At 42.1% G+C, this 24,801-nt stretch overlaps 2 protein-coding genes across 5 annotated transcripts; both read left to right on the forward strand.

The window, feature by feature from the left end:
- Positions 1–1,053: 1,053 nt before the first annotated feature.
- RB195_011168 (uncharacterized protein) lies at positions 1,054–13,543 on the forward strand (the record flags this gene model as incomplete). 3 transcript variants are annotated; one of them, XM_064192477.1, is made up of 36 exons in its annotated part: positions 1,054–1,163; positions 1,815–1,931; positions 2,066–2,273; positions 2,452–2,572; positions 2,874–2,982; positions 3,814–3,931; positions 3,986–4,118; positions 4,837–4,961; positions 5,021–5,131; positions 5,261–5,374; positions 5,485–5,562; positions 6,078–6,231; positions 6,312–6,391; positions 6,445–6,602; positions 6,663–6,852; positions 6,927–7,031; positions 7,100–7,198; positions 7,306–7,467; positions 7,564–7,677; positions 7,850–8,025; positions 8,099–8,195; positions 9,064–9,159; positions 9,276–9,389; positions 9,442–9,569; positions 9,649–9,751; positions 10,126–10,230; positions 10,381–10,536; positions 11,099–11,197; positions 11,332–11,436; positions 11,654–11,759; positions 11,873–12,031; positions 12,188–12,290; positions 12,859–12,940; positions 12,992–13,099; positions 13,156–13,335; positions 13,403–13,543. In XM_064192477.1, 36 exons carry the CDS (start codon positions 1,054–1,056, stop codon positions 13,541–13,543), a joined length of 4,464 nt encoding a protein of 1,487 aa, XP_064050059.1. The 3 variants fall into 3 exon arrangements, with proteins under 3 accessions (XP_064050059.1, XP_064050060.1, XP_013298792.2); XM_064192476.1 differs by lacking the exons at positions 11,099–11,197; positions 11,332–11,436; positions 11,654–11,759; ... (4 more) ...; positions 13,156–13,335; positions 13,403–13,543 and having other exon boundaries at positions 10,381–10,575; XM_013443338.2 differs by lacking the exons at positions 1,054–1,163; positions 1,815–1,931; positions 2,066–2,273; ... (24 more) ...; positions 11,099–11,197; positions 11,332–11,436.
- A 4,876-nt stretch (positions 13,544–18,419) lies between these two features.
- Positions 18,420–24,163, forward strand: RB195_011169 (uncharacterized protein; the record flags this gene model as incomplete). Of its 2 annotated transcripts, none has more annotated exons than XM_064192478.1 (13): positions 18,420–18,558; positions 18,610–18,671; positions 19,215–19,336; positions 19,398–19,527; positions 19,693–19,823; positions 19,910–20,052; positions 20,177–20,298; positions 20,735–20,821; positions 21,827–22,682; positions 22,745–22,888; positions 22,946–23,015; positions 23,394–23,523; positions 23,675–24,163. In XM_064192478.1, 13 exons carry the CDS (start codon positions 18,420–18,422, stop codon positions 24,161–24,163), a joined length of 2,625 nt encoding a protein of 874 aa, XP_064050061.1. The 2 variants fall into 2 exon arrangements, with proteins under 2 accessions (XP_064050061.1, XP_064050062.1); XM_064192479.1 differs by lacking the exon at positions 22,946–23,015 and adding an exon at positions 23,180–23,335 and having other exon boundaries at positions 23,387–23,523.
- Between the last annotated feature and the right edge of the window lie 638 nt (positions 24,164–24,801).

Raw genomic sequence — 24,801 nt, forward strand, 5'->3', positions numbered from 1 at the left:
CGGTTGTTGTGATTATTATTCAACCGATTCACGATTCGACTTTGATTACCTGTTGATGGGAAAGGGCGCTAAAAAGTACTTGCCTAGAGGAGGTCATATGCAGCTACAATGTGTTAGTGTTGTAGTGCTCAAATGCCTATAGCTGTATTCATCAATAAAATAATAGTTAGTAGAGTGCAAGGTTGACACCTGAAGTTGACAGTTGAAGTTGCTGGATAGTATTTGTGATGTATGGCTGTCACCACTGAGTTCTTTTTAAAGATTGGTTCCTTTTTCCAATTATTGTTCGGAGTATCAACAGTACCAAGGAATTGAGAATTGGGAGAGATTAAACACAGAAGAAATTGACTTCGTTGGGATCTTTCCACGGAAAAATGAGGTTAGGTGTGTAGATCATGAGTATGGGCGCGATCGCGCTCAATTCAGCCCAATTGTCGTTGAAAACGACGCGGAAAACCTCTTGTTGATCGAATTGCCATACGAGGCACGTAACAACGCATGCACGCCTAAGCATACATGCATCGTCTGAGCGAGCGGATAATCAGCGGACTGCTGTCGTTGTCTCTTCAGTTCGCCGGTAGGCGCAGCGCGTCTCGTTCCCAGTAACGTTGCCAGTTACTTTGTATGGAAATCCACAAGGTCGTCTTTGGGACAATTAGAGACAGTTGAGGTTGATCACAATTACACAGGTGATCTACCCGTCTAACCATATACTCTCGTGGAGAGACACCAACACATCGTCAATCTCGTGTGTGCTGACTTTAAGGCAGTTGGCGTTCACTTAATTACTTTCGAACGAGTACGGAAATGAAGTTGTATGGCTCGGTTCACCTTAGCATAGGCAATTGTCCCACTAATTTGTGGCCGGAACAATCCGCAACGGATTTGCTGCAATCAGAAAAGGCAATCGTGCTCCAACTCACTTGCGGCACTTGAGCGCTCATTCCTAGAGGGCAGATTTACGCATACAAATACACTTTTTATTTGTTTTCCTTTCGAGATCCTAAATCAGTAGTTTTTTGTCCTTGTTTTTCGTTATCGAAATTTGTGAAGATGTCAGAGGAGGCGATTGATCGTCTCGAAGGTCGTATCGACACATTTGGTGGATTGGTCATTCGCAAGCAAAAATCTGACACGGATAAGAAATCACGTGAAGAAAGCAGGTGAGTGTGAAGATAATGTGGCTGTTATGTCTTTATTTTACATGTTATTTTATGCAATCAAAAACATTCATTTCATGGAATCATGTGCGATTCACGTACTGTTGTGTTGAACTATGAAGTGTGTAGCCTGGGTCAAAGACTTTTTGAGAGAGTCCACTGATTTCATTATGTTTTGAAAGATTCCGTATAGAACTCTTAAGCGTGTTAAGTTTTTGTGTCTTGGAATAAAATAAGCTAGTTCGGAACTCATTTAATTCGAGTAGTGTTAAGTAGTTGGCAGATTCATTCGTATTTGTTAAAATAACTGACAGGGATTATTAGTTATGAAGATGGGAGGTAGGATGTACGATATTTAGAGAAAAAAAGTAAATGACTCCGATTTTTTTAAAATATGTGCTATCATGACTGTTCTATACGTTATCATGAAGAACTTGAGGGCTACTTAGCTGATAAACGCATTTCGTTAGTATTATTGTAGAGTTGGGAAACTATATTCTAACATGCAGTTGTTACTGCTCAAGAGTTTACATTGGAATTTCTGGGATTCACCCATTTATTTTCTCGTTGATGCGGTCAATATGCTCCAAAACATCAACTATCCTGACAAACTAGAAGAAAAAGGAGAAAATAGAGTTCGTCTTTAAAACTTAGGTCAATACTCGGCTTGGACAAGTTGGCACGTGCTAAGAAAGAGGAACACTCCAGGAAACGAGGCGATGAAACTCCTGGTGCAGGAGTCACTGATAGCGTACGCAGAGGCATCCAAAAGTTCGTCTATTTCTCGCAAATTTGTTGAGGAGTTCAAGTATTTTATTATATGTTTTAAAAGTAGTGCTGTCACGATGTGAATTTCTAGTGGAAACATCTTCTAGATAAACAGGCATCGTTTGCATTCTTTATAGGTTCCAGTCAGAAAAATATAAGGATGAGCGTCGCGGATTAGCCGCTGATAGTAGAAAACGAGATAGAGATCGGGACAGAGACAGAGAAAGAAGCTCTCGCGATGATCAAAGAGACACAAGAAATCGCAAAGATGATCGACGACGATCTGAAAGAAGAGATCGTGACGAGAAACGAAGTCGAAAGGATTATGAAACTCCGAATTTCAAGGTGAGCATTTCTATACTCTTCTTTTATTAATTATACGCTTATCTTCTATCTAGCGCATCTTCTAGGAACAAAAATTTTGAAGTGCTTGTACTGTACTTTTTCGGCCTCAACTGCCTCTTTTTGCCTGGTCGTACCAACTTCGAGTCATGCATGTACTAGAAAGAGTCTTTGCTTTAAGGTTCCTTTTACTCCTTCCCGTTATGGATGGAATGATGACGATGTGCCAGTGCAAAAGTCATCGTGGGACACTCCTTCTCCGCGCACAGTGTCCTCTTCACGTCGAGGAGATTCTGAAAGAAGTAAGCCCTGTGTTTTTTTTAATGTTGAAGTGCCTTGTAAGTAAGAAATCAAATGACATTGCGACTTCATCTTTTCATTATTTGGAAGTGTTTCCCATGGATTTGTAAACGTCTTTCCTAAACTTCCACTCTCTTCAAATAAACTTAAATAAGCATATAAACATTTCCAGTTCAAACAGTCGGATTTCTGCCGATAGTAGAGTTTCGTTTAACTATTCTGATTCTCTTAGTTTACCTGACGGACATAACGTTTAAGACTTTACTCAATACACCAATCATACTTTATAAAAACTTCGCTTAGGTGTTTCAAGCATATGGCGAAGTGAGCGTCGACATCGTGATGAAGATCAAAGAAAGAAATACGAACGTACTGAAGAATCTGTTCGCTCTTTGAAAGATGAGGCTTTTGAGTAAGTCATGCGTTTGGATTTTTTTTAAATTGGAGGTGTTATACTACATATTTGGTGAGCTTGGAGATTTCTTTTGGAGCATATCTATTAGTGCTATTAATTGCTTTGTCTCCGTTTGCAACTACTTGTTTCGTGCCGACAAAATATCCATCTTTCTTTTCGTGCTGGAGGCAGGTTGTGAACATAGATGCGATAGTCGGAGCCGGTTCTCTGACCCCCTTCACTTTTGAACGGTTGGGGAGAGGACCTCCTTCACTTTTAAACGGTTGACAAAATTACCCCTTTCACTTTTGGACGGATGGCGAAAGGACCCCCTTCACTTGAGCTGCACCCCATAAACTAAACCCCCTTCACCTGAGGAGGGTCCGGCTTCTCCCTATCACACCTATGGTTGTGAAACATTGAGTCCATGAAACTCGTCCGAAAGATGCAACTATCCTTACAAAAAGACCGTTATTTTTCAGAGTAGAAATTCCTTGGAACAGTTCTAGCTGGCACCGTTTTGAGAGACAATATTTTTTAAAACCTTTTTCTGCACTCTCTGCTCTGCTTCTCATTCATTTTCTGCGTAGCTCATTCTATTCACAAAAGTTTACGAAGAGTTAGTCAGCTAAGGAAATAGTTCTTCATCTTTTCTTTGAAAGTTTTCGTTAAGAGCAGTCAATTACTTTCCTCGTCACTTTTCACTGTCTACGCGAAGAGAAGATTATGCCTAAAATATTATGACATCTAATAATTCCTAATTATCCAGTATTTTCCTTTGGTATCTTGTCATCTTAAGTGTCTCAAAAATTCCATTTTTGTTTGAAAAAGCAATCTGTTTTTATGCAGGCCAACTTTTTACGATGCAGCCGAGAGAGCGCAATGGGAAGCAGAGCAGAAAATAATAGACCGAGAATGGTATGATAACGATGGCGTATACGACGACGAGTACAATCCTTTTGCTAAGGTACTGGTAATGTTCATCATTCATCTGTTGTCAGATCAATACGAAATCTTGCAGGTTAGTGAAGAATTCGTCGAGAAACGGGAAAAACAGTGGCAAGAGAAGACTTCGGGACCGCGTCTTACACTAAAACAACAGTCTATAAAGCGAGAAAATGAACTATGGGAAAACAATCGATTGCACAGATCAGGTAAATCATGAAGGATGTGCGAGGAGTTCGCATCATGATTGTCGGCAGATCTCCTGTGGTAGTTTCTTCACTAGAGTTTCAATGTGACTTCTATTTGTTGAATTCATCAAATTGGTATTTAACAAAACTTGGCAACGTAAGATTTTTAGTAATGCCTAAAGGGTGGGATTTAGGTAGCAAGTTTTAACGTCCGTGAATCTTAACTGCGACTGTGATGTCAATTTCTGCTTAAAGGCAGCATACCACGAATCTGAGGTGGTGCGGATTTCAGGTGGAGTATCCGTCTACGGGGTCGTAGATTATGGAGACGAGGGTAGTTCCGCTCATCTCTCCCTGCATTACTGCAAACAGCCACCTCTGGAATGCTGTTTTATACGATGCCATCTATTGCAACGTTTCACCTTTGCGTCGCCTCCGCCCTGGGGTTCGTCGAAAATCAGTTTGGACTTCCTCGATAGGCAGTGAGGGACGGTACGCGTGCAAGGGAATAGAAGGCATCGTAAAAAAACTGCATTCTGGAGGCGGCTGTTTGCAATAATGCAGGGAAAGGTGAGCGGAATCACTCCGGTCTGCATAATCTACGACCCCGCATACGGATATGCCGCCTGAAATCCATACAACTCCAGATTCGTGGTATGCTGCCTTTGAAAATACTTCCATTCTGGATGATCTCTACCTTTTTCTTGAAATTTTATAAACCTTGTTTTGTTGTTTGCAGGAGTTGTTGCACTCACTGACGAGTTGTCGAGCGTTTTCGAAGATGAAACAGATGAGAACCGCGTTCATTTGCTTGTCCACAATATAGTTCCGCCTTTTCTCGACGGAAGGATAGTCTTTACACGGGTAAGTGCTGTAGTGAGCTGCCTCAGTTGTCGACAAACTTACTGAATGGCATTTTCAAGCAATCCAAACCAGTCATACCAGTTGTGGATACAACATGCGATATGGCTGTTGCAGCAGCTCGTGGAAGCAAAGTGGTTCGTCAATTTCGGGAGTCTGAAGAGAGGAAGAAGGTAAATTTGAGGATAGCTTTCTTGGAAACTACTCTTAGTGGTATAATGAGAGCTGCACAAAACTTGTTCTGTTTAATTTTATCGAGTTGTCTAAGCGTGAGAGAAGACCACAACAACACGTATGTTTAGGCTCAAGAAAAACATTGGGAGCTGGCTGGAAGTAACTTGGGAAATTTGATGGGAGTGAAACAGAAGCCGGATGAAACTGGTGATCCTGAGGAAGAAGATAATAGCAACTATAAGGTGGATTTGTCAGCAAACTTCACTTTAATTTTTCTCTTAATCTGCTAAAAATCATTTCTTTCAACCTGCAAAAATCACAAATAATTCCTGAATAACATTCGTATTTTTAGGAATCCCACCAATTCGCATCACATATGAGTGAGAAAATGGATGCAGTATCTGACTTCGCACTTGAGAAAACTATCAAGGTAAGCTGTTTGAACGCTTCAGATCGAAAAGAGTGACCCTTGCATTTTGCACTTATTTGATTCTTTGAATGTTACATCGGATAATCGAGCGGATGTCTCAAATCTTCTATTTATAGAAGACCAACAATTTGTTTTTAGATTTTGTACATGGCGTTTCGCGCCAAGTTAGCACCTTTAAGACCTCGAATAGTTCAAGTTCCTTTCATTCACAACTATCCTTTCGCAAATCTTACTCTCTGTTTCAGTAGTCACATTCTAGCTGGGTGACGCTGAGGTTCTAGCTCAATAGGTTTTACAGTCGGTATGTGATAAACTGTTGTATAGGCTGCATAACCACAATAAGAGCTGCAATACTGACTTATTTTGACCGCGTAGTTCCGAAGAAGTTTTGGCTTCTAAGCAACAAAAGTTTCTCTAACACTTGTGGCAGTCGAAAATGGTGTAAGATGGGAACACCATAACATCACTAGAACATATTCAGTGCAGTTCTCGATCACATTCTAATTCTTTTACAGCAGCAACGAGAATACTTGCCAGTATTTGCGTGCCGGCAGAAAATGATGACTGTGGTTCGAGAAAATAATGTTGTCATCATTGTCGGAGAAACGGGTTCCGGAAAAACCACCCAACTTGCTCAGTATCTGCTTGAAGATGGCTTTGGAGATACAGGTTGTTATTCTCTTCATTTTCCTTTTACCATATCATGTTCATGATAAGAATATTCAAGCGTTCCCTTTTCCCTCCTTTAGGTATCATTGGATGTACACAACCTCGTCGTGTCGCTGCCATGAGTGTGGCGAAACGCGTTGCAGATGAAATGGGAGTAGAGGTGAATTGTTTAACAAAGTCAAAGAGAAAATCTATGAAATCAATTACATTTAGCTTGGACAAGAAGTTGGATATGCTATTCGATTTGAGGACTGCACTTCAGAAAAGACTGTAATCAAGTACATGACAGATGGTATTCTGTTGAGAGAGTGTTTAGGCGATGGGGATCTGGATCAGTACAGTGCAATAATCATGGATGAAGCCCACGAAAGGTTCCTTTAAAATGTGTTTTAGTTGCTTTTTTTCGCCTGTATAATTTGCGTTGTTTGCAGATCATTGAATACTGATGTGCTGTTTGGGCTTCTCCGCGATGTGGTAGCTCGGAGAACTGATCTCCGTCTGATTGTCACATCTGCGACTATGGATGCTGATAAATTTGCAAATTTCTTTGGAGGCAGTTGTCCCACATTTACTATTCCTGGCCGTACATTCCCTGTTGAGATCTTTCATGCTAGGGCACCGGTCAGCTATTGAAGCTTCAGAAACTGTGTGATACGGGTTTTGATGGCTACCTTATATCCTATGTTCAATTTTAGGTAGAAGACTACGTAGATGCTGCAGTCAAGCAAGCGATTACGGTGCATCTCGGTGGCATGGAAGGTGACATTTTGATTTTCATGCCGGGTCAAGAAGATATTGAGGTGTGTGATTGTACCTACAAAAGGTGAATTCCAGACGTTTTGCCAGTTAGGACTAGAATTTGTTGTAGGTAACTTGTGAACTCATGAAGACACGACTAGGAGAACTCGACGAAGCTCCTCCTCTTGCTGTACTTCCGATCTACTCCCAGTTGCCCAGTGACTTACAGGTAAACCATAACGTGCTTCACTGTGCGCTGACTCGCTCGCTTTTGTTTCCACTTTCTTTCATCTTCTCTATTCATCTCATTTGAAGCATATTTCATTGTTTTTCAAGGCAAAAATCTTCCAACGCGCTCCAGGAGGAATGCGGAAGTGCATCGTAGCCACCAACATTGCTGAGACATCTTTAACAGTCGACGGGATTTTGTTTGTTATTGATCCTGGTTTCTGCAAAATGAAAGTTTACAACCCACGAATTGGTATGGATGCCTTACAGGTCTGTTAGCATCTAGTTTGCGGTTCTCTTCATCCTCGTATAAATTTTATTCTGCAGCAAAAATTTGTTTTATGACATCCCAAAATTTTCCTTTAGATCTTCCCTGTGTCGCAAGCCTCTGCAAATCAGAGATCAGGTCGTGCTGGTCGAACAGGACCAGGGCAATGCTTCCGTTTATACACGGAAAGACAGTTTAAAGAGGAGATGCTTGTGAGTGAAACCAACACTCAGCCTGCTTGTGACTCAATACTTTGCGAGATATGTGGTTGTGCTTGCCGTTTCAAGTAATGAACACCCTAGTCCTCTGGAATCCCCCTTGTGCATCCTATTCAACTGTGATCCTCCTGACATACCTGAGACACGTACTTATTTGTTTTTCCAGGTATCGACTGTCCCTGAAATTCAACGTACAAATCTCTCGAATGTTGTGTTGTTATTGAAATCACTTGGAGTAGACGACCTACTCAAATTCCATTTTATGGATGCTCCACCGCAGGACAATATGCTTAATTCCATGTATCAACTGTGGACTTTAGGAGCTCTGGACAATACCGGACGGTACTGTTTCTTTCGTGTCTTGCTTGCCTAATTATCGCATATTTTACATCTTCATGATGTAGTTACTTTTCAGTCTCACTGATCTTGGAAGAATGATGGTGGAATTTCCGCTTGATCCAACTCTTTCGAAAATGTTGATAGTTTCGGAAAGTATGGGCTGTAGCGAGGAGGTAAGCTATAATTATTAGCTATTTCCTCAGCTTCTCTTTTTTCTCTAAGCTTCTTCGTTTTTAAGTTCCATTAGAGGAATTTTAATTTTGCGTGCAGTTAGACGATGAAAAGTGCCAAATGTTTTGAATGTTAACTATTCATAAGTGAAAAAGAATGAGGTGGTTTGATGGTGTAAACACCTACATAATTTACGTAGAATACAACTGATTGTTAAATATCATAAAATTTTATAAAATGTACGATTTTTCCGCGTAGTTCAGCAACATCTTCTAATGGCTGTGAGTATGAGCAGGGAATTCACGAGCGAATGTTGATCTTAAAAGTGCCTTGAATGCAGCGCCTATTTGCCTCACATTTCCTTAGGTTACAGTAAGAATGCTTCAGAGGTTATGCTTTTTAAACCGCATCAAACTTTGTCAACGAGCTTGGTTAAGGTGATCGTTGCGGTACAGTATTCCTTCTACGTGTTTATTTTTTATCTGGCTACAATATTTGTGACATGTGCCACGAATGTATAAAACTGCAGAAGCGCAAAATGGAGTAATGAATAGGTAATTATAGGTACTTATATTTGTGCTCAGCATTAAAAACACCTGTGAAATGGATTAAAGTCAATTCAAAAAAGGATTCCAGAAAGTTTATTAGAATTCTGGGGTTATGATGAAGAACAGATATTGTACGCGTGGCCGTCATTCTCATATTTTTCGCCCTCAAATTTTCGTGGCTAACCAAAAGTTTGCCTCTCGAAAATGGAATCTTTAATTGGGTCTTTTTTTATTGGTTTACATATGTCCCCAATACCGACTCCTTTATTCATTGACAGCTTCTATTTTGGCGTGTTTCTTTCTAGTTTGTCTGGCATTTAAGGTGCTCACAATTGTATCTATGCTTTCGGTGCCAGCCATATTTTTCCGGCCAAAGGGAAGGGAAGATGAAGCCGATTCGAAGAAAGAGAAGTTTCAGGTGATGTCAGAATTGTATTCTAATCCATACTATTACGTGATAACTTTGCAAATTTGAAACTAATAACTACTATCGTTTCCTTCTTTCCTGTGATAATAAGCGTATCATTCGTTTAGGTGCCCGAATCTGATCATTTGACATTTTTGAACGTTTATCTACAATGGCGACAGCATAAGTATTCAGCGAAATGGTGTGCTGATAACTATATACACGCAAAGGCCATTAAGAAGGTTATTATTTGGACTCGAACCTCTGTGTAACACATGGAAACAGAGATTTAAGGTACGGGAGGTGCGTGCGCAGCTAAAAGAGATTATGCAAGAGCAGAAAATCAAGATAATTTCTACCGGTAGCGACTGGGACGTGATCCGAAAATGTATTTGTTCTGCTTATTTCCACAATGCTGGCAGGTATCGAAAATCTTCCTCAGTTAATCTCCACTTTTGATTATTGGAACAGAAATGACAAGTGATGTTCATGCATTTGCAGGCTTAAGGGGATTGGTGAATACGTGAATGTTCGTACTGGCATTCCATGCTTCCTGCATCCTACTTCAGCACTCTTCGGGATGGGTTTCATGCCTGACTATGTAGTGAGTTTTGTGCACTCTTGTTTCAATATCTGTTGGACGTTTTCTATGGAATATAAAACAGTGTTTTCTGTCTAAAAGATTGAAATCTAAATAAGCCTTAATTCTCTTTATGATACATTCTCTTAGTAGAGTATAGAAAAATGAAAAGTAGTTTCTTAGTAATGATTTCAGTGAAGCCCATGGCCCGCTTTTAAGCACAAGCTTCATCCAAATTCAGAAAAAAAAGATATTGCTCCTAAATTAGGTTTAGTAGGATTATTTGATGTGCTGAGTACGAGAGTTGTCATGTTTATAGTCAGTGGTCAGTTTCTAGGATGATTTAGAGCTTACAAGTGATGTTTGTTTCATATGTTTCATGTTTTGTTCCTTTGTAGGTTTATCACGAACTGGTCATGACAGCAAAGGAATACATGCAATGCGTTACGGCCGTCGATGCTGTATGGTTGGCTGAACTTGGACCTATGTTCTATTCGGTGAAGGTGAGATTTCCTCCTTAATATTTTTGTGCGTTCGATTACATCTTATATTCTTGAAAAGAAATTTGATAGTACCCTAACTACGTTGAAGAAGCTCGTGTAGAATCAGTGGAGTTTGTTTCATTTATTCATTTTATTCAACATTTATTTCAGGAATCGAAGACATCGCGATCCGAAAAGAGAATGGAAAGCGTTCGAACAGCGGAGAGTATGGAAGAAGAAATGAAAGAAGCTCAACGAGAAATGCAACGACGAAAGGAAGAATCTGAAAGGGCGTATAAGCGTCCAGATAGTGTGCGAATAGCTGATGTTGGTCGTTCTGTGCGCAGCAAACGATGGGGAATGTGAAAAAAAAAAACTTCTCACTGTTATGAGTTTCTATTGCTGTTGCAGATCTGTATAGTAGTACTACCTCTTGTTCAAAGTAGCCTGTTTGTGCTCTGCTAAGTTGAATCTGTGAAAATTTTCCTAACTCCTAGTGCTATCTCATGTTTTGCAGGTTTGCAGATTGTATTTTATCTAAATTTCTTGTATTGTACATAAAGCATTCGAACTCATAATTTGATTGCTTCATATTATGTGTTATTACTATTGCATATCTTACGAAGTATGTTTATAAACATTCAGCACTCTACAGGCTGGCGAAAAAGTGATTGGTAGTTCTCTTGTTCTGGTTTTTCTTTAAAGTATGAGTTCTTCGCTCTCAATGTTATATGCGGAATTCATGTTTTTTTTTCTCTTTCTAATATCATATCTAGATAAGCGAGTCTTCACTTAGCAAGGTGCGATAGTTCTACTTTTTCAAAGTGGAGAGTGGGCGGAACCAACGAAGTGAAGACGAAAAGCAGGATCAGGAGTAAATCAACATCAGGAGTATCCAGCGCATCACCAAACTGCTCAAGGAGGATCCAAATCAGAAAGACCATGGAGTGTGAACATTGCCAGAATACGAAACTTCATCAAGAGACATGTTAGGACAGAAACTGTGGAAAAAATTCAAATCAAATAGCAAAATAGCTCAAAATACACAGATTCGATTCGTCGAACTGTGCAAAACAGACCTGAAATTTGAGCCATTGTTGCGCCAAAGGCATTTTCTTCCAGGCGGATGTGAAGCAGATCAGCTTGAGAAGTGCAGACGAAAAAGAAAACACGCAAGTCTGCGGAGTGCCTGCGGCGGGAGTCTATTCGGTGGTTCTGCGTTTGAGGGTTTGCATCAACGCAAAAGGGAGGATTTTTGAAGAGGAGATGTTTAACTCATATTCTCTGGAGGATTGCATATAGATAGTTTTAGTAAACGTTGGAATGATATTTGTTGGCAAAGTTATGGTGATTTAAAAAGCGGCAATACCTTTCGTGTACCTTGGATGATATCAATAGTTGGCTTTTTAGTTGTTCTTTTTTTCTTTCAGATTATATTTCCTAGATGGAGCTGCTTCCACCTGAGCTGCTGCAGAGAATCTGTCTTTTCCTGCAACCAACGGATCGTCTTAGTCTTTCTCTTGTTTCTTCACGAATCTTTGCTGCTCTAGGTACGTCATTTCGAAATTGTTCATTCCACAACCTTGAATGAAAGATTCGGGGAGTGGGAAGTTGCAGCTGTTTTAAATAGCATAAGCTGTAAAAGTGATGTGATTCAATTAAGGACGTCTTATTCCGCGCCCGTCAACCGTACGTGTTCAAATCGGCAACTGTCCTGCAACAGCACGGGTTAAAGGACATGATACCTCATTAGCGCTATGTCAGTGTGATCGTCACGACACTCATTCGCTACTTTCCATGGTACTGCCTCTGATTTCAAGCGGTGAGTTCTAAGGAAGTATCCTGCCTAATGATCAGGAAGTTACAACTATATGAATAAATGAACAGCAACCATTGCACGTATTTCCATAAATCATGAGTTTGCTTGTTCTTTTGTAAGAAATCTTGTTAGCTTTAAATTAGTTGTAATGCGGCACAGGAGCAACATCACTGGATTTGGAAGATGAGCTGGCTCGTGATCGGATTAGAGATTATCATGTACACGAACTCCTTACGCAGAGCGCTGGAGCACCTTTAACCAGGTAATCTACTTCTGTATCCACATTTGTTATGCTTCTTATTTGTTATTTGTTTCTTGCATTTGTTATGCTCGGGGCGGATGCAGCGCAGTCGATAAGATGTTCAGCTTTGACTGCATTATTGATCGATCCCCCTCCCCCCCAAGTCGTTGTATATGATAGGGCGGTCGTAATACTGAGACGATTCTGATTCGAAGTGAGCGTGTTAGCACATCTTAAATGGATTGATTAACGCCAGAAACTTTTTAATTTATTATGTTGCTACTTCAAAAAGGAAAGAAAATGTAAAACAAATTCATAAAAAGAAAATGTAAAACAAATTCATTTGATTCATATGATTCTATGAATAATTCTTTCCTTATATGATTAGGTTGCATGTGATGACTAAATTTAGCCACGCAGTTTTGTGAACGAAAATATAGTTTTTGTGCTTAAACAGATTCACGAACTGACTAAGAAATTGCTTTGAAGAGAGAACACAATACAAGTAACGCGATTTTTTTTTGTTTTATTGGTGTCGACCCTTGTTATTTTCAACTGACGGTCTATCTCAAATATCTGTTCATTTAAGGCTTGCGTTATCCAACTGTGACTTAACGAACGTCAAGCCATGGACTATGGCTCAAATAGCGCAGTTTAATAAGCTTCAAGAGGTGAGGTTTAACTAGCTAGAAGTAGTTGTGTATGTACAGTATCCGTTGTAGTTAGTTTTCGACAGCTGTAACTTCCCAGTCTCAGAAAGTCAGTTAATTCGCGGCATGGCACCATCATTTAAAACTCTCTCGAGACTCGAAATAAGTGATAATCATCAGGTTTTGCTGTCCTTTTAACCTTCTTTCATTTCTGTTTTTGGGAAATATATTTTTAGGTCACAGACAAGCTAGCCAGATCTGTGGCTCGTTGTTGTCCACTGCTGGAGACGTTCTGCGTTTCTGGATGTCCATCAGTATCCGCTTTGTCGGCGTTGGTACTAATGGAGGCCGCATTTCTCCGCGTTAGTCAGATGCTTACGATGCATGTGGAGAAGACGGGGTTCGACGTAAATCAGGTTTTTTTTAAGTCTCTCTCTCTTTAGTGTCTACTGTTGGCTGTAGGTATTGTTCATATCTATTCAGCTGAGTCGCTACATCAGCAGTCCGCTGTTTGCTAACAGAAATGAGTGGAAGTTAACACCAACTGCGGTCCACCTAGGATACGAGAAGTCTGCAGTGCTTGCTGAACACATAAGGGCTGTTTGCGTACTAATCTATGTGTAGCTGTATAGAATGTATAGAAATATCCGTTGTATCTATCTACTACTCGTTTCGAATTTAGCATTTCTATCTTTCATTAATTTGTACATACTTTTGCGGTACTGGACACACTTGGTTGCGTACCTTCAATGCACTACCTTTAGTTCCTCAGAGGTTCTTCTGTATATCTGCATCATTTCCTTCGTATGTTTGACGTATAACGAAAGGAATATGTTTAGGCAGTTTTGCTTGTAAATTTCGGAATGTATAGCTTTTCGCAGAGGTGCGACTTGAACTACTGGCAACGTTATCCTTTACTGACTGTTGTTTCGTTATTAGTATAGCGAGAGAAATTGTAATACTTTACACTTCTAGCAAAGTCAATATTGGGAATAAGGACAATAAAATATGAGATACATCCGACGTCAACATTGAAAAAAATAAAAGAGCATACAAAAAGTACTAGATGTGAGCGGGTTAGTCCGGCATGTACATTGATCTTTACTTATGCTGATGATCCTGATGCTTCGATTTCTCAAACGGGATGGAGAGGTGAACACCATAGATAGCCGAGACAAAGAAATTCGGGTGTAATCAATTTCCAAAAACTGTTGTAAGCATGTAAATCGGTAGCTGCGAATGACCATTTTCAAAATCCATGCTCATGTCGCTGAAATGGTTCCCTCAAGAAAAAAAAAAAAAAACGTGTGAGTAAAAAAAGGAACTCCTATCAAGTTATCCAGCTAAGCGATGTCTCGTAGGAGAAAAAAAGTGCCATACACTATCTTGCTTATCGATGGGTGATCTTGAACTGAAGTTCGATTTCTTCCTCTTCTTAGATACTTCGACGTAAGTCACGGTTGTGTTGAATGTGCTCTCATCTTTTACATTTGAGCCATATATATATATATATATATATATATATTGTGTAGTAGAGTCAAAACGATACAAAGTTTGGAAAGGGGTTGGAATCGGGGTGGGCCCATTGCGAACTGCGGCGAAGTATTGTGCTAGCAATGGGCCTCTCTCGATCCCAACCGCTACCACGCCACCGCTTGAAGCGCATCTGCTTACGAAACTGCACCGTGCTTCACATAGTTCTAACCATATTATATATTCGGCTGCGTTTGCGCAGAAAAGCTTTGTACGCTGTACGAGAAACTGGAAGGAATGCAACTTCAGAAAATAAACACCACGTGATTGTCAACAACTTTTCATCTAGACTTCAAGCTTTCGAGAAGCTGAATCAGCATATTGTAAAGATGAGCAAATGAATCTGACTACCTTGGCGAGTTCCTCAGTTTGAGCTCTTAATTACAATCGAGTCAAAACGACATGAATCACGAATGTAGTTGCGGTGCATTTGCGTACGCGCTCGGAACGGCGCGGTGGAGGCAGCGGTTGGAACCGAGATGAGACCATCGCAAACTGCAGCGATGGGCGCTGCCAGCAAGGGTTTCACCGCCTTCCTATTCACGCTCCACCGAAGCGCCTCGAGAGAAGCCCCGTACGCGATCGTGTACTTGCTTTACGTCGCTCTGAACCTACTATATCATGCCAAACAAAGTCATGTATTTGGGTGAATAGTTCTCTAATAATGGTGCTCGTGTCGTTGAAGTATGTAAAGAGAGAAGAGAATAAAGTAGTACAGCAGTAGAACGAATTGACTTGTGGTGCAATTGCAACGCACTCCACTCGTGCTCGCTTCTGGACTTCCTTAACTTCCTGACTTAAAAGCCGCGCTAATGTTAGTGCCTAACGCAGCTTATCCGCATGTCCGCCAAGGAGAGTCGTCCTTGAACATATAAGTACATCCTGCTCTATCTTCAGCACAGAATCTGCCCATCCGTCGCTGTTTCATATTCTGCAAAACTTTACTTCCCTCCAGAACTGTCTCTCACTGTCAAGCCTCTTCAGATCTTTCCTCACAACTTCCGCCCAGAATTATCTTTTATGCCCTGATAGCTTTTTCCAGTTTTGCGCCTGGGAGCATCCTCAAAGCAAATTGAACAAGGGGGGTCTGATGCTCTCCTTATAATGTGACCAAAAAGCAAAGACGGTTTTCTGCGACTACTTTCGAAGGGGAAACAAGATGTTGATGTTTCCCTCGAATGTGATGTTGATGTGTCATCCGCCTGTACACCATATGCACTACTGCATCAAGTTCTTCTTCATGGCATACCATTGGTCAAAAGTAGACAAGGTTCCCCCTGAGCAATTTTCTTTCCACGCAGTCGAGCTTCTTCAACAGCGAAGACGGTGCTACCTACGTCTTCGATCCGTACATTATGGTGCGAATTGCGGATAGACAACTTAACTCACTTGGTGTTGGGTTCGACTACAAGCGCTTCGCTGAAGAATTGCACTGGCCTTAGCGCATCTTTGGGAAATATCTCTTTCGTAACTACCGTCGTTTTCCAACATGTAGCCTAGAAACAGAACTCGTCCGCGAGTTTAAAGGCATCACCCCACGAAACTGAGGTGGTACGGATTTCAGGTGGATTATTCGTGTACGGGATCGTAGATTATGGAGAAGTGGGTGGTTCCATCCATTTCTTGCTAATTGGCGTAAAAAACGACCTGGAAGATGCGGCGTGTGCACACGGCTGGCGCGCTCCAATCGAACTCGTTAGGAATTAAAATTAGGAAGAAATGGACCGAATTACCCCCACCCCCTCTCCTTAATCTACGATCCCGTATACGAATACTCCACCTGAAATCCGTACCACCTCAGATTTGTGGAGTGATGCCTTTAATTGGCCAGATTTCCTTTAGAGGTCAAACTGAGACCCACATCTGCTTACATTTATCAGGGCGGAGTCATAAACTGTAGATTCCAGATACTTGCAGATAATATTAATATACCGATCAAGGTCGAGGTCATGTTGGAGTTTTGCGCTGCTTGAAACGAATTTTACCGACCAAGGGGCATCCAAATGGCGCAAGAACCACATCAACAGGCTCTTTTCTTACTCCAGTTCCCACTCTGACCGGTGACGTAAATCCAGCTGATGATCAAACAGCAGCAGTTGTTTTTCGATTTATGTCCTTTATTGAGGGAGCGAACTTCCCTGGCATACCATCGGTGCAAAGCGCGTTGAAAAGACAGCTTCTGTGAGGAAAGTCGGATGTAGCTTCGAAGTTCAGGAAAGCTAGCTGCAAAAAGAAGCTGCATGGAACAATACGAAAGCCAGCTTGTTCGTCACGTATGTTTCATAAGTCGACCCAGGGTGATCCTCTCCAATACTTCGTACATTACCCGCAAAGATATCCCTCAGCAGTTCCTAGGTTCCGTGATGGATAACTTCGTGTGGAGGGGAATTGTGATAGCGCGTTTCCACAAGTCAGGTATCCTTTCGTCAAATCATATTGATGGACCCCCCGCCAGCTTAGGCTTGCTTAGGCTTATTTTGCCTTAGCCGAACATACCCTCTCTACATATTGATGATATTCGTTATTCCATGAATCCCAGACAGAGGAAGCGATTTCGGCATTTCCACGCTAATTCCACCGTCCAGACTTTCGTTCTTCGTGTTCTGGACACAGTCGAAAATCTTTGACTTCGTCAATGGTTCCCCGCTGTCCGCGATGTACATCTGTCGTTGGACATGCTCAGGGTCTCCCACACTTTTGCTAACCTCTTCGGTCGTCCATTCGTTCTCAAGTTTCAGCTAACGACGTAACTTTCTCCTCAGACGCTTCTCCTCCTTGAGATTACCACTGTGACACACACGGAATAATAAGCTGGTCTTGTCTCTGCAGATACAAAGGCGAACTTTTTTCTCGGCATCAAAACCTAGAGCGTTTTCATTGCAGCGTCTTGAACAAGACTGGTAATACGTCATTAAACTTCATCTTGGTTCAACTTACTCCAACTTTGTCGTACTCCAATATAAGTTTGAGGGTTTTCATCTTCAGCTTGTGCTGTTCTTCAGGCTTCAAAAGGTTTGACCCTTGCCAAGTAAGCTGATGACGCCAGTGATTGCCCTTAAATGTGGAAGGAACTATGAGATTCGTCTGCTCGTAATAGTATTTTCTCTAGCACATCAGATTGTTGTTCTGGACTCATTGGCATCGAAACCGACAATAGTTCGGCTCTGGGTATTTTGGACATCATCATCTTGAGTTCATCTTAAAAGACATCCCTATAATAGTCTTCAGCGGTCTACTTAAGTACGTGAACACCAACGAATTGGAGTTTGAGGCTTCTCCAATCTCGCGGTGTTACAAACTTCCTTCCTGACGACGTTGAGCCAAATTCCTCAATCACATTACTGTAGTCGTCAACCACAGCTACCGTGAAACCTCCTAGTTTCTTTTCACCACCACCAGAGTAGTAAATGGTGTACTTTTCGATGTTGTTGGACGTCCCCAGCTGTTTGCGTGTTTCTTGCAGTGCAGCAAACGGTTCATGCTAATATCGTAGCAGTCTGAACAGAGCGACTTCCTGGAATGAAAATTTAATCTTCGCTAACGAATTCGACCGAATTAGTTAGCAAAGATAAAATTTTTCCTAAAGGTATTTGATCAATGAGGGTATGAGCGCTGTATGCTGGAGAACAGCACCTTCTTGCAATGTTTAGGAAACGTCCAACAAAGTTGCGAAATGTAAGACTGCATTAGATATATCGACCGACGGATACACAGAGAAGTAGAGTATCGCTAACGGCCCCTGAGGACAGGCTGACTCAGGCCCACACGATACGTTCGGCGGTTATTTTTAGAAGGAGTCGGCAAAACAATGAAAACACTTTTCAAAAAAATCTATTATGTGCAAAGTTTAACCTTCTCTATCTCAACAGCATAGCGCACTAGCATGTAATTTTTCTCGATAGTTGAAAAAATACGTATGAAGAAGACAAGAAGATTTGTCAAAAAGATTATTTTCCAGGAAAGCTGAATGTGGGACTTATTAGTGTTGACTGCTGGAAATGAGTCGCAAAAACGAGACTTCGAAATCCTTCTTGCCGAATCGGATGTGTTACGGTATTGTAGGGAGGTAGCAGTCATTGCAGATTATCCTCACGAAGTCAAAATAGGTAACATCATATTTCCGTTTACTTTTCTGATGATTACCAGATTTAATAAAGGATCTGGAGGAGCTACGATGAACGTTCTACACACATTAGGAGACGGAGTGGTTGAGAAGCACGTGAGTTTTTCTCTTGAATATCACCATCTGTTTCGCTCTTGAGGCCTTCACGAGTAACAGAAAGAAGAGATCCTATGTGTTCTTAGAAATCTTCAATTTTTGGATTTTCTTCAACAGTAAATAACCTGAGGACGTAGTTTGGAAGCATCATAGCCAAGATGCTGATCCCCTACAAATCTAGAGATTGGGTGGATTAGGGGCAGCTGACTGATTAGTTTATCCAACTAAGCAACTATCGCAGAAGAATCAGCATTCGTAAGTGTGTAAAGAATTGCTTCGCCGGATAAAATGATCAGTTCAGTGCTCATAATCTATCTGATTTCGGGGTTTGGAGGTAGTGTTCGCATTTTCGCCGTGATATCTGAAAACTACGTTTCGAACCTTATCTGTTACATAGAGGAACTCTTAATATCGGAAAGTTTCCTCAAACGATGCTCTTTTGGAATAAAGAATATGGATAGTTGTTTGAAATGTGGACCATCACATCGCGAACAACATTTTCTCGGTTCTCTTATCTGAGAAATGATTAGTGGCAGTTTACAGATTCTGTTGATTCATTCGGGTGGTCTTTCTCAACGGATGCCTCATCTCTCTGCATTAGGAAAGATATTCGCAACTTTGCCGGACGGTAGTTCTATTCTTGAGAAGAAACTGAACACATACAAGTGAGCTAAGAGGGACGAAAAAAAAAACCATTGCCGTTTTGAAGCCTCCCTACTTGTTCAGACTGCTCCCGACCCTGCTTCCGCCTGGTTTGCTGATATGTGCGTCAGACGTGGTCGAGGACGTATCAGCGTTCAAAGAATGCAATCCAGAATCTCAGATGATCGCTTTTGCAACAGAATCTAGTCTAGAGGTGGGTGAACTTATTGAAATTTGAAAAAGAAAAAGCTCTTGAGCACTTTTCTCGAACAGCATGTGTTGCAAAAAACTATCAAGCAAAGACTTTTAATGTTGTTGCAATATCTGACGTCACGTCAAAGCTGAACATTGATATTATTTGTTGCTTTTATACATTTAGATTGCCGTTGATCATGGTGTGTTTGTGTTGGACTCAAATGGAAACCTAAAATCAGTCCTACAAAAACCATCGCTGAAGCTGCTCAAAGACGCTGCAGCTGTTCTTCCATCTGGAAACGCATTAACAGATTGGTGATTGGCGCTAACATTAGAGACAACATATATCTATCTCAAAATTCAGAGATGATTTTGTTCCCAGCAACCGCCTACTCTTCCAGCTTTTACTGGATATCTTGGACTGTTTGTGAACAGCTAGGATCGTTGTGGCGAGACAGTGGCCCATGCACAGTGGAGACATGTTGCTACGGAGATTTTATGCGTCCTCTTGGATATGCGCCATTGTTGGACTATATCGAACAAGGTTAGCGTCAAAATGGCTTCTTTAGTAGTAAATGCATAGCAATAATTTGCAATAATAGCAATAATTTGCTATGCATTATTGTAAATCCAATATAAAGTAGGAGAATATGTTTTGATCCTTGCAGGTCCTGCCGAATTATCCATGTGGCGCAAGTCTTTTGCCGAAATATTCTCAAAAATTTCCCCACAAGTAGTGAATCTTGGTGTGGACTCATTTTTTCATATGGGAACTCCGAGAGAGCTCAAAGTAAGATTTCTATAGTTGACGACAGATTTAACAGCAATGTAGTCAGCGCTGAACGTGTTCAACCGGGAGAGTGCGATGCGCCTTTGACAGCTGCAAGGCCGTAGAACGAAGCAGTGGATATCAAGCAAGAAAAGAACGTCGGCTTTAAGGCACGCGTAGCTTTTTCTCGGTTGAGCACATTTGGCGCCTACGATACAGTCGGGTCAAAACGACATGAAGCACGGACAGTTGCGCAAGCGGATGCGCTCGAAGCGGTGCGTCGGAAACAGCTGTTGGAATCGAGGTGGTACCATGGCGTACTGCAGGGGTGGGTGGTGGTAGCGAAGATCCTTACACGACCACAACTGCTACGCTCCACTGCGCCGCTTTGAGCGCAGGGGCTTCATGTCGTTTTAACCAACTACCGAGCAATGTATATTATCCAGCATTATTTCAGCAGCACTGCCGTCGAAACTCAGTTTTCCACCGGAAGTTCTTGAGCTCGTTTTCTGAAGCTGTTCACTGCTCACTCACGAATTGCTCGGTAAGCATTAGTTCCAAAAGAGGCACATTTAGCTACAGTTAGTCAAGGTGAGCATTTGTTATCTTCCAACTGAATTGAGGTGAAATTGTACAAATTGTGAGGAAATTCTCAGAAGCAACGAAATGCATTGAGAGATCGCCAAACCTTCCTGCGAGTAGTGGTCTTTCACCAATTTCCATTTATATATATATATATATATCATGATATATAATAACGAGCTTAGTCTGTGTGTGTGTTTGTGTGTTTGTCTGTGTGTCACCAAATTCGAAAAAGGGGGTGCAACGGGTTCAACCGGCGTCAGATTGGTGCGCTGGGGTCAGATAGCTATAAAAAAGGGTTGTGACGGGTCCCGCGGTGTCGTATTGGCGCGCCGGCGCCAGATACCTATGGAAGGAGGTGGGATGGGTCCACCGGCGCCAGATACCTATAGAAGGGAGTGCGACGGATCCACCGGCGCCAAATACCAATAGAAGGGGGTGCGACGGGTCCAACGGCGTCAGATTGGTGCGCCGGCGCCAGATACCTATGGAAGAGGGTGCGACGGGTCCACCGGCGCCAGATACCTTTATCAGTAGGATGATGTCTTTCACGTCATTTTATGTTAAAACATCATTCTGTGATAACTATTGGGGGAAATCAGGAGGAATACACATACTTCGAGTAATGCTTTCAAATAGTATCTACATTATTCTGGCATCGAAGGAGTGTTTGTAGCTGATGGTCGAATATTCTCCAAATGTAGAATTGACGCGTTTTGAAGGAAAACTCCGTAATCTTTAGTCTTCATTTATAATATAAAGAAGAGAAGGAAAGCGTTGTTAAAAAAGTCACAAATCTAATTTTACAGAAAACACCACTACTATTAACTTTCATTGATCAGTGATATATATATATATATATATATATATATATATATATATATATATATATATGATATATATATATATATATACATTAACCAACTACCAAGCAATGTGTATTATCCAGCATTATTTCTCCATATAGGCTTTAAAACTGCTGCAATCCTACCTCACGCCTCAACGCGGCGCAGCGGTGGCCCTGGCCTTCGGGCAGCTATGGTGGCGAGACTTTGCCTCGGCAGGTTATCGCGTCATACTGCTAATGTCTACTATGTGTTTTTCAGAAGCTAGGGCGTCCCCCAGAAGCGACGCGCATTGCCCTCGCCCGGGCAATGTGGCAAATATGCGAGGGCTACCGGCTAGAAGACGGAGCCGGCCAAAGAAGTTGGTCCGTCATCGCCAACAACATCCAGTGCGCTTGGCAGCACTTAACGTTGGGACGCTTACTCAAAGAAGTCGTGAACTGGCAAACACTCTCAGAAAACGCCGTGTTGACATATGCTGTGTACAGGAAACTCGCTGGAAAAGCTCCAAGTCAAAGGAATTAGGCGATGGCTACAAGCTCATCTACCACGGCACATCAAATCGCAATGGCATTGGTATCATATTGAACGAAACGTTTAGAAACAGCGCCACAGTGGATCGACTATCGGAACGCCTGATGGCTGTAAAAGTGGACACGGCAGAAGGGGAATTGCAAGTCGTCTCTGCTTATGCTCCACAGGTGGGCTGTAGTGAAGAAGAGAAGGCGTGCTTTTGGGAAAATCTGCAGCAGTACGTCCAATCCCTGGAAGGCGAAGAAGTACTTCTAATCGGAGGAGACTTCAACGGACATGTCGGTTCTCGGAAAGACGGGTTTAAGAGTTGCCATGGTGGATATGGTTATGGAGGTCGTAACGACCACGGGTTGCGAATCTTGGAGTATGCTGCTGCAAGTGACGTGATCATTGCTAACACGCAGTATCGGAAAAGAAAATCGCATTTGATCACGTACACCAGCGGTGGTCGTGAAACACAAATAGATTTCTAGATGTTACGCCGACGAGATCGCCGACTTCTGCAGGATTCAAAAGTCATCCCTACAGACCATGTCGCTGCCCAATACCATTTGCTAATCACGGACTTGAAAATCTCTTGTCCAAGGAAAAGACATTCAAGGATAGAGACACAGCGCATCAAATGGTGGAATCTGAAGGATCGAAAGGAGGTATTTTTCGCGTCCGTGGCTCCATCTACCCTTCCCCACCCTACTCGTAATGTGGAGGAAACGTGGTCGCCTACTTCCAGCGTGATGCGCTTGACCGCGGAGAACACTCTGGGAAAGACGACTCTAAGTAAGCCCAAAGTAGAAAAGGCTACGTGGTTTTGGAACGAGGAAGTTCAGGCATCAATTCGTGAGAAGAAGTCCAAGTATAAGCTCTGGTGGAGGACACGTCAGCCTGAAGATCGGAGTGCTTACCTAGCGGCGAAGAGGAAAGCTAAGAAGGCAGTCTCTAAGGCGAAGTAGGACCGCTACAAGGCTGTGACATGCGCGACACCAGAGAAGGCGAGCGGGCAGTGTATCGTTTAGTAAGAGCGCGTCATCGCTCAACGTTGGATATGGAGCACACCAAGATCGTTAAGGGAGCTGATGGAGCCGTTCTGCGTCGCTCTGGTAAGGTCCTGGAGAGATGGCGAGAGTACTACAATCACTTGTGAAACGAAGAGTTCAGTCATCCTCCCATTCGAACTGTTCCCAGCGTCGATGGTCCTGCTCTACCAATTACTGCCGTCGAAGTCAGTGCTGCCCTCGCAAAAATGAAGTCGAACAAGGCAACCGGTCCTGATGACATACCTGCTGATGTCTGGAAGCTGCTAGGAGATGGTCCGTGTGGCTCGCAACTCTATTTAACAAGATCGTTGCAGAAGGACGGACTTCAGACGTTTGGCGAACTTCTGTGACCATGCCAATCTGGAAAGGGAAAGGAGGCATTGCTGACTGCACTTTGTACAGGCCTACACGACTGCTGTACCATACGATGAAGGTTTTGAGCGTTTCCTGGAAGCTCGTCTGAGGAAAGTTGTCAGCGTTTCACTTAACCAATGCGGCTTTGTGAAGGACTGCAGCACTATAGATGCTATCCATGCCATCCGTATCTTCCTGGAGAAACATCGAAAGAAGAACCGCAGTGTGCATCTTGCTTTTCTCGATCTCGAGAAAGCTTTCGACCGTGTCCCACATGAACTCTTATGGATGTCCATGAAGTCGCATAGAGTACCAGAAGAATATGTGCGGTGGACGAAGCTGCTTTATGCGAAGCCTACCAGCGTTGTGCGATGTGCTGCTGGAACAAGCAGGCCATTCCCTGTACAAGTAGGGGTTCATCAGGGTTCATCCCTCTCACCCCTGCTGGTCATATTGTGCATGGACACGATAACGGAGGAGATCCAGAAGCAGAATCCGTGGACCCTACTCTTTGCCTCTTTGCCGACGAATGGATAGAACCAAATGGAAGACAAGAAGCAGAAAGGCGGACCCTGCAACAACACAGGACAAACGCTAGAAAGAAGAAGATGCCTTTAAAAGATTGAGAATTCTAGAAAAGTACCAAGTTTCAACACCAACTGAAGCATTAAGCATAACTCGCTGACAATTACTCGGAAATCCGGTTCTGGTCTCATCTCCTAATTTGTAGCCGCTAGTAATTTAGAAGAAAGTGTTTTCATAAAAGTTCTCCAAGTTCAAAATAAGCTAGACAGATAGGTCTCGTCATAAAGAGTCGTCAACATGTGACGGTGTAGAGCAAAGTGAATCATGCTATGGAGGAAAAAAAACGAAAAAAGCGTATCCACGTTTTTTTTTTCTGGCGAAGAAGTACCGTGCTTATTCTACAACTTGAAGTTTGCAACTGTTACTAGTTACACTCGTCTCTTGGAGCATTCGTCCTCTTGACAGAATTTAGAGTGGACCTGGCCAAAAGATTACAATCAAATGATTTTGAGGTGTAAGACAACGGTTTGCGGTCGCTTCAAATATGTAGGCTCCATTTCAATTAGCAGTGAGAGCACGTTTGTGTATACCTGGATGATGGGGTGAACTCTGGTGAGATTGAATCACCTACCTTCCATAAGGTTGAAAAT

This window comes from Necator americanus, chromosome III, assembly GCF_031761385.1.
Source record: "Necator americanus strain Aroian chromosome III, whole genome shotgun sequence".
Lineage (NCBI taxonomy): Eukaryota > Metazoa > Nematoda > Chromadorea > Rhabditida > Ancylostomatidae > Necator > Necator americanus.